This window comes from Ctenocephalides felis, unplaced genomic scaffold (assembly GCF_003426905.1).
Source record: "Ctenocephalides felis isolate EL2017-DRISC unplaced genomic scaffold, ASM342690v1 CF-g0.4_SCAFFOLD_03571, whole genome shotgun sequence".
Taxonomy (NCBI): Eukaryota; Metazoa; Arthropoda; class Insecta; order Siphonaptera; family Pulicidae; genus Ctenocephalides; species Ctenocephalides felis.
Genome location: NW_020539725.1, coordinates 71,672,265 through 71,682,295, shown reverse-complemented (window position 1 = coordinate 71,682,295; position 10,031 = coordinate 71,672,265). Strand labels below are relative to the sequence as shown.

General features: G+C 25.6%; 1 protein-coding gene across 1 annotated transcript; it reads left to right on the top strand.

Moving 5' to 3' along the window:
• Window positions 1-506: 506 nt before the first annotated feature.
• Window positions 507-9,908, top strand: LOC113386738 (beta-mannosidase-like). The gene is made up of 16 exons (XM_026624498.1): window positions 507-749; window positions 1,740-1,889; window positions 2,522-2,673; window positions 3,553-3,746; window positions 4,373-4,531; window positions 4,785-4,890; window positions 5,297-5,444; window positions 5,893-6,006; window positions 6,308-6,482; window positions 6,676-6,822; window positions 7,204-7,355; window positions 7,626-7,761; window positions 7,880-7,991; window positions 8,725-8,857; window positions 9,477-9,685; window positions 9,807-9,908. Exons 1-16 carry the CDS (start codon window positions 599-601, stop codon window positions 9,906-9,908), a joined length of 2,340 nt encoding a protein of 779 aa, XP_026480283.1. The 5' UTR covers window positions 507-598.
• The last annotated feature ends 123 nt before the right edge of the window (window positions 9,909-10,031 follow it).

The window sequence follows — 10,031 nt, the reverse complement described above, 5'->3', positions numbered from 1 at the left end:
TTAAAAGAATAGTAAAATATCAACTAAGTTTCTATTTTCTCTAGAAAATCCAACTTGGTAATTAAATTCCCAAAAAATGTTAGGAATCGTACTGATTATATTTTCTCTAGTACAAATATGTATACATTTAAGAAAATAAGGAACTTCTGTTAAGTAATTAGTTGAATAATTATTTAAAATAGTAAACTAAGGTAAAATATCAACTAATCTGACTATTACTTACTTAAACATTGCAAATATATTACCTTATATTTGAATATTATACTTACAGTTAAATTCTTAAATTTATGTTTTCAATTCTTTGCAAAATTGAACTTTGTTTGTTAGATGCACTGACTTAATCTGAAACTTTAAGATAATATTTATTAAAAAACACAATCGCAAAAAATAATATTGATACAGTAGATAATTCCCATTCAATAAGATATTGATTTCATGAACAAACAATAATATATTTCTCCAATATTTTCAGTTGCTGCAAAAATCAATAGAGCAAAACATGGCCTGAAGTCGAAACGTTGTGATTAGTAATAAGAACAATATTTCGTATTTTTTATTAATTAATTTTATACAAATTGTGGTTTTTTTAAAAACCAAAATGAAGAACAAATATATGTTGTTTCTTGGACTTTTGGTAGTCCAAGTTTTTGGAAATGAAGAGTATCATTTAAATTCGATGGCGAGATCAAATAATGAAGTACTGATAAATTTGACAGGGAGTGATTGGACATTAACCAATGAAGATGGAAGTGAGTAATTAATAGAATAAATATTTTTTATCGTTATAAATGAATCATTTTTGAGACTTTTATTTTACTAGTCGAGGATAAAACATAAATCAACCATGAAAAAATTAGTATATTCTTGCTATTAAAATATATTAATCCCTAAAGTTTTGTACCTAAAACCTTCTAATTCTTGAATCCAATAGTAAAACAAAATATTTCCAATCGAGATCAGCAAGTATCATTAATTTAATTTTAAACTTCTTATATAAACTATTTCGCAATCGACACATTTGTTTTTTCCAATAATAAATATATGATTTATTTTTTTGTCTTTTATATTCTTTCTATGATTTTTTATACTCATATATTTCAATCAGCAATGAGCAACTTAACTGTCCTATAAGCTGTTAACTAAATTTTCAATGTGAATTAATGTTTGACAACAAATTCTTGTTATAATTAACTGAGATTAATCAATATTGTTTTTGTTTGAAATATTTAATCGAATAATACTAATATAGCATTTGTTGTTTAAATATTGCCATTCAAAATAAAATCATGAGAAAATTTACCATGAGTTATTAATGAAATAAGTTACAAAGTTATTTATCATAATATTTATAGAAAAATACCAAATATGATATTATAAAAGTCATTTAGTCTAATTTATATAAAGACATTTATTAATTTTTGGCAAATTTGTAAGGAGCAGTCACTAAAATTTAATAAGCCGTTGAAGTTTACCATATGTTCTACACTTTTGAATTGTTAAATTGTATAAGATTTTGTTGTTTTATTTTAATTTTTGCATTAATTCACTTATTAATTCCTACATATATTGATCTGAAATCACTACAAATTAATTTCCAATGTTCAAAGTTGAAGATGCATAAGATGCAAAAATAAAGATGTTTTTTTTTGTTTTTATTTTGTTTTTTTTTTTTTCTGACGAATGTATATATAATTAAATAAAATCTATATATAATTATTTTATATATTTATAAATTTTAGCTATAAAATTGGAAAACGTAACAGTTCCTGGAGGCGTTTATTCAACCCTGATGAAATTTGGAGTAATTCCAGAAATATTGCAAGCTGAAAATGATGTTGCCACCAGATGGGTAGGCAAGGAATCCTGGACTTACACTAAAAAATTTGATGGTAAGATAAAAAAATCCATTTTATTCCAAATCGATTGAATATACTATTAAAAAGTATTAGTGATGGTGGGCAAGGAATCCTGGACTTATACTAAAAAATTTGATGGTAAGATGAAAAATATACTATTAAAAAATATTAGTGATGGAAGTAGAAATTGTTGGTTCTTTTTCAAAAATATAAAAAAGACCATATATACAACAAAAGTAGCCCTCGGGCATTACTTCACAAAAAAATGTTAAAAATTGTTCATCAAAAAAAATTTCATAATAAAGTATGCATAAAAAATATAATTAGGTTATCATGATATGCAATGAAAAAAGTAGTATTATTATTTTTAACTAACTAAAAAAAGTAGTATTATTATTTTTAACTACTATTGTTAATGTAAGTCGCAGAAAAGCAATAAATTATATAAACTTAACTTTTAAATCTTTAGTTGCTTTTTTGTCTGTACTTATATTTATTCCTGTACTATTACAGCCAAAATCAATTAAATTACAAAGTTGTTCCATAAAACTCATGGAAAGGAACTTAATATGATATAAAGGGAATCTATATCATACTGGATTTTTTGAAGTAATAATGTTAAGTTCAATTTAGGCTAATAAGTAATGTTTTTATATTTTTTTCAGTTCCAGATTTACTAAATGCAAGAAGAGAGCATATGATGCTCGTTTTTCATGGTTTAGATACAATCGCCAATATTACATTAAATGGCCTGATTTTGGATATGACTGATAACATGTTCGTGAGATATCGATATGATGTCAAATATACCTTAAAGGTGAGATAAATAAAAATAGACCAATTATTTTAAATAAATACGCAGACAAAAAAAATACTGAAGAAAATTCGATTATTTTGCTTCATTGTTCATGCAAAAATATTCGTAAAACCAGAATAACAATGCCATACTTGGAATTTTCTTTAATATATTAAAAATTACCATTTTCCTGAATATATTAAAATGTTAAAAAAAACAATAAATATTTATCTATATGTGAGTCAAAAATGCATTCAATATGCTAAAAACATGTTAACCATAAACATATTTTGTTAAAGACGAAACTTTTATAAAAATGGTTCTTGTTAACATGTTTAACAAAGTAACAAATTTGTAAAAATATTCTAATTATGCTTCTAATTTATGTTTTGCATAATTTGTATATTATGTCATATGAAAAAGGACAAAAAATAAATTCTTTTGGTTATGTATGTATTTAACTAAGACAATTATGATAAAAATAACTAAGACATATTATCATAAAAAGTTTTCTCTAAATTCATTATTTCATCAAAGAGTAATTACAATTATAATTAACGTATTGATTAATTTATTTGTGCAAGGATTTCTTGAAAAATCCAATTATATAAAATTAGTTCTAAAGTTCAATTTACTGTACATTTTTCGTATTCTCATTTTTCATGTTGGCCATTTAAGAGTTATCTAGTTTTAATTGGAAATATAATTAACTATTATATTTTTTTCTAAACTAAATTTATAATTTTTATTTGAAATTAATTCTAAATTTCAATTTACTATAATTTTTTTGTATTGTCTTTTCTCATACTGATCATTTGAAAGTGGCCAAGTTCAATCGAAAAAATAAATTTTTATAATAAAAGATATATTTATCTTACTAAATTAAATATTTCTTTTTAGGAAAAAGATAACGAATTGATAGTAAAATTCTTTTCACCTGTAACCATAGCATCCAAGTTGCAAAAAATATATCCTACAGTACCAACATGTGTTCCCACAGAATACCATGGAGAATGTGGAGCAAATATGCTCAGGAAAATGCAGGCCAGTTTTTCCTGGGATTGGGGACCTGCTTTTCCATCTCAAGGAATCTGGTAAAAAATAGTAAATAATTAGTAATATTAAAAACATGAAACTTGGACAGGTTGAAAATATATAGGTCATAAGTAAATTACTCTACAAGATTTTTGTTAAAGATGCACATACAAATGAACAACCATAGTTGATACTACATTATTGTAAATGACTGTATTTATTAAATCAGTGTATTCAATATTAGAATTTGTATTTGACTCTCTTTCTAAATCAAATACAATTTTATTATAGGAAAATGATTTCAATTTTGTAATATTACTTGATTGAATATCTTTAATGTTTATAAGGTTTCTAATAATAATTTCTTCTATAGTAATTAAATATAGAAGTATATATATAACAGAAGATTTTAATAAAAATCGATTTTCATTATTAGTATTTATATTTGTATTTTCTATAATAATAATTATTATTAGTCAAAATTTAATTAGAATTCTATTAGGTTGAGATAGTTTAGGATTAGTTTTCTTATTGTTTATTTATTTTCGATCAAAATATTGAAACCTATCGTTGATACATTTTCCTCATTTGTTATTATAACGGTGGAATCATATATCAACCAATATTCACACGTAAAAAAGGTGTCCAAATAACACATAATTTAAAATTATATTTTTTTCTACAGGAAGTCAGTAGAATTAGAATCATATGATCATGCCACAATTCGTGACGTTAATGTCTTCACACAACTTAATGACGATATGTGGAATGTCAGCGTTAAAGTTTATATGGAAACTGGCCTAAAAGCATTTAATTTACAAGGATCTCTACAAGTTACTATAAGGTAATAATAATGTAATAATTTTATACCAATTTTGATACCAGCCAGTTGTAAACATGAATCCTAATACAAAAAATTTTATGCCGAAAACTGCAGTAGTAGCTTTAATTACTGCCCTTCAAATTAAGAAGTGTAATGATTAATATTTTTATCATATGCATCAAATTTTGTCTCACAAAAATTTAAGTACTATTCAAAGAAGAATTTTCGTTTTTAACAAAATGTGATGAATAAACATATTTTAATTATCTTTCAGAAACTACCAAAATTCCACAGATATTTTAGCTTCAGATGTTGCTGAGTTGAATATAAAATCTGTCGATGGTGTAGTTTCCTACACATTCACATTACCCATTCATAAGGTATAAAAATTAACTAAATTAATTCCTTAAAGAAATTAATTTGTTAAAATATACATAAATAAATATATTATTAAGTTAAAAATTAACTTATTAAAATAATTTATAACAATCAGCATTGGATTGCACTAATAATAATTTTACTTAATTTCAATACTGAACTTTTTGCAAAAATAACGTTCTAAACACTTTTATCTATTGATACTAGATTTTTACACAATTCTCATAAATCAGTTAGAATCTAACAGTTAGATACTAGATTCTTATTTTTAAATGTTAAATTTTTAGTTGAAAATGCACAAGGCATCCTGGTTAAATTACTGCATATCTATCTATTGTCTCATGATATTTTTTACGATCATTAGTATTATTCTATTTACTATAGTCAAAATATATTATATGTTTTTAGAAATTCGTAGAATTATGGTGGACAAATGGTTTAGGAGCCCAACCACTTTATCCTTTGGAAGTCAGCTATGTTGGTCCAGATTCTGTCAGTATAAATAGGATTAAAAGAATTGGATTCAGGACAATTGAATTGGTACAAGAACCTACAGGTATTATTATTACAATTATAAGAACTATTTGATGAATTAATGCACATGCATAAAAAACATGATAAGAAATATGAAAAATTAAAACAATTAATCAATTTAAGTAAGGAGTTCTAACTGAACTCAAAAATCCTCCTTCTAGACTTTTTAGTAAAAAAAATTTTAAACGTCAGTTAGTTGTACAAAATTAATTCAAAAATCGATTTTCATTGAATTGCTACTTCCTGGAACAATTTGGCAAACGGTAAAATTTAAAAAAAAATCTTTATATATAAGACAATATTTTGTATACATTTAAGGGTTTATGAAAAACCTTCGTCTTTACGCCTTATTATTATTATTTTATTGATGCATCATGCACACGATTTTTAGGTATTAATGTATCTAAAAATTTTTGAAAGGATACTAACAATAACACAATAAGACTAATAGTTTTTATATTAATTTTTAGATAACATTGGTCTCACATTTTTCTTCAAAGTAAACGATGTGGATGTTTTTATGAAAGGATCTAATTGGATTCCAGCTGATATCTTGCCAGAATGGGGAGCAAATTATAGCACTGGTAAAATAGTTTTGGCACTCTTCATTAATTTGAAAATATTTATTTAGAAGAAAATTTTCAAAATATTCTGATATTTGAATAAATCTTCATATTCAATTAAATTTAACAAAAATCTAGCAAATTTTTCTAGCTCAAAATATAATAGCAAATTTTTTTAACACATTTGTTATTGAAGTTGAAGCACTCCTTTAATTATAATCCGTTGTTGATATCATATGTAAAAAGAAGATATTAGATATTCTCTATTTCTAAGTAAATAATAATATTTATATTTATGAATTAATTTTTATTTTTCTTTCAGTTCAATGGCTATTAAAATCAGCAAAGGATGCCCATATGAATATGCTTCGAGTTTGGGGAGGAGGTGTTTATGAATCCGAACTTTTCTATGAAACTTGCGATGAATTGGGCATATTGATCTGGCAAGATTTTATGTTCGCTTGTGCTATGTATCCAACTTATGAAAAATTCCTAAAGTAAGTATAAAATATAGAGTTAATCATGTGCATCGTGTCCCTAAATCCAGTATTCTATCAGACAGTAATGAAAACCAGAAAAGTAGATCCTTTCTGTCTGGTAATCTGTTACATTACCAGCTCAATCCTATCTAAATATGTATTATTACTTTTTTATGAAATTTTTGATATAATTTTTGAAATTATATTTTAGTACCGTGGAAATAGAAGTTGTGCAAAATGCAAGAAGGTTACAACATCATCCTAGTATTGCTATTTGGGCTGGAAACAATGAAAATGAAGCTGCTTTACGTCAAAATTGGTATGGAACTATTACTGAACAGGAACGATATGAAAAAGAGTAAGTATGAAAACTTTATTTACATTAAAAATTTACCGTTAAATGTATTGCAAATAGAGCCTCATGTCTTCTATAATTTGCCATACAATTTTAAGGCGTTTGCGATCACTAGTTTGTATTTTATTCGATTAGGGAAAATCATTAATTCATGTAAGGTGGGACAAATGATAAATTTTTCTAGGAAAAAAATGGACTTGCTCTCAATGGACCATAATTTAAGAAGCATCTACATCATCATTTTCAGCATTGATGAGAATTTCTAGCTAATTTCATAAGAATTTATATTTAAATCAAAATAACTGTAAATCCGTTATTTTTTTAATTAACTTCTTTTTTTAAATATTTCAAATTTGGTACAAATCAGTGTTTTTGTGTTTGTAGATATAAAGAATTATATGTGAATGTAATAAGAGATGCAGTAAGAAGAGTAGACCCATCAAGAACATTTTTAGTGTCAAGTCCATCTAATGGTATAAATTCAGAAGACCAAGATTTCATAGCCAGTGATCCCCAAGATTACAGATATGGAGACAGTAAGTTAAATACCCTTACTGTAAGTAAATTACCCTTCTTCTTGATAAAATGTTTACAATACCATTAGTTCAAAAAACTTTAAGTAAGACAAATTTAACAATACTTGCATTTTTTATGAAAGTAATGCTATATCATGTCATCATAATAATAAATGTAACAATCAATCAATAATATGAAGAGAAAAATTCTTCGAACATATAAATGTTGCCAAAAAAAAATTTTTGCTATATTTTATTTAATATAATATAAAATATTTTTAATTTGATCAGTGCACGTATACAATTATGTGAACGACGGTTGGGATCCGAATATTTATCCAAAAGCCAGATTTGTGTCTGAATATGGTTTTCAAGGTTTGCCCTCACATCATTCCTGGACAAGTGCTAAAGCTGGTCCGGAACATAGGTAAATTTTATTATTACAGAAAATATTTGATGATTTTTTTGTATATGAAGAAATGTAACGATTGAACCAATTACAATTTGTAATAATAATATTTCTATATTTTTATGCTTGATTGCAGGCAGCACTTGCCACTAGGCTACAAACCAATGGTGACGCTCATAAAAAAACATTTGCCATTACCAAGTGAAAATAGTGTACATTTTCCTGAAACTGCATTTTACTACAGTCAGGTAAAAATGATCAACAAAAATGCGAAAAAAGATACATACATATCTATATCATCAATAAAAAAGTAGTATTTAGTATGAAATTTTCTTCAGTAAAAATTGTAAATTTTGAAAATTGCTGAAATTTTTTTAGTATCTCGATATACAAATTCAAACCAAATTAAAAATTTGGAAAAATATCAGGATTATAATTTAATTATTTATATGTTTTAGTACACAATTCAGAAATTAATTTTTTTGAATACAAGTATAAGTAAATTTATAAAAAAATTATTATTAGAATGAAATGAAAATAAAAATTTAATATATCATTGGTGAACACGATTTATCCTAAAAATAGTCGAATTTTAGAGCATCGACACAAAGTCTATCTGCAAAAACACCACGACAATTTGTAACATTTACTCAACATTTATATAAATATCTTTTTCTAAAAAAATTCTGTGCAAAAGTCTTCAATGTTTGTATAATGTGATTCAAAAATCAGATTTATGGCAATTATCACGACTTTTAAATCTAGTGAAGTATGAAATCCTAAACAGCAATAAGTACTTGTATACTTTTTACCAAAAACTACAAAATTGACGTTCTTCATTAACGACAAAAAAAATACGATGTCTATGAGTGACATTTTTAGCTCCTCATTGCTCTTGCTTGTATTATATAATTCTTGTTGTATGATGATGTAAAATATGTAAAATTATGTCATAATTGATTTTTTTTTAATTTAAAATAGATTAGCCAAGCGATGGCAACTAGAACAGAATCCGAGGCATATCGCGTCGGTAGAATAAGTCCAGCAAAAACTATGGGTGCTCTCTATTGGCAATTGAATGATGTATGGGTTGCCCCATCTTGGTCATCTATAGGTAATTTAAATTCAAAACCAAAAATTACAAAAATAGAATAATATCTATTATATTCAATAATACCTTTGACGAATGTACCTACAAGCCATTATAAGATATAAAAGATATAAGTAGCATGCATAGGAAAAGCATCATATCTTTTGTTCGACAATTTAAATACTACATGGACGAATATTTGTCTCTCAAATTAAATGGTCATGATATTATCATGACAAATGCTTACTACAATGTGCAATGTACTATCCAATCATTTAGAATTCTATTCCTTTTCACTCCAACGCTGTTTTTGTTTTTATTCCACCAGTTCCACACTAAAATTACGATTTTTTACTTTCAATGTTTTTGTTTTATTTTATAAAAAGTATAATTTTGTAGCTAGAATATTAGCAACATATTTATTTATTTTATATTTCAATCATTCGTGATTCCAACATTTTAGTTACAAAATCTTTTCTGTTTTAAAATTTTCTGCAAAAAGAGGTATTACACCTCCTACACAACTACATGTCGCCTATAACTCGACAGTAGAGCTAGTGGAACAAAATCAGTATAGAGTGACACTCGACATCGTAGTTAGGGTTAAGAAAAACAATTTATATATCTACCTTTTTCTATGTAGAATACAACGGCGATTGGAAAATGCTCCATTACCATGCCACAGAATTTTTCGCTCCAACAATTGTCAGTATGCAATTATCTGAAGCAAAAATGCTGAAGATTTTCGTGGTCCGAGATCCTGTAAAAGGAATAAGGGCTACATTAAAAATCAGTTATTACGGCTGGGACTCATTGACACCGAGGAAAGTTGATGAAGAAAAATTGTTAATTGTAAGTAGAAAAGATAATTAAAAAAGATTAAAATTGAATTTCTTAAAGTTCTTAAAGTCAAAAATGATTTATCAAATATAATGATACATTAAGCTATTGGTTCACCTATTGATTTGTGTAGTTGAATGAAATCAATATTGATAAAATTTTGCCAAAAGTCTGCGCAGTTCAGAAGAAAGTAGTAATTAAGAAAAAATCTGGTTTTATGTTTACATTAGATTAAATGATTCATGTTATTAGTCTTAAGTTTTAGAGTATAGTTATACGTTTGAGATATATGTATTTTTCATTATTTTAGAAAGGCAATAGTGTGACAGTGGCCCAACAATCTGCTCTTAGACGCAAA

Coding starts and splice junctions, on each gene's coding strand:
- LOC113386738 (XM_026624498.1), top strand. CDS start 599: ATGAAGAACAAATATATGTTGTTTCTTGGACTTTTGGTAGTCCAAGTT. Junction 6,483..6,675: donor ACTTATGAAAAATTCCTAAA/GTAAGTATAAAA, acceptor ATTATATTTTAG/TACCGTGGAAATAGAAGTTG. Junction 6,823..7,203: donor CAGGAACGATATGAAAAAGA/GTAAGTATGAAA, acceptor TTGTGTTTGTAG/ATATAAAGAATTATATGTGA.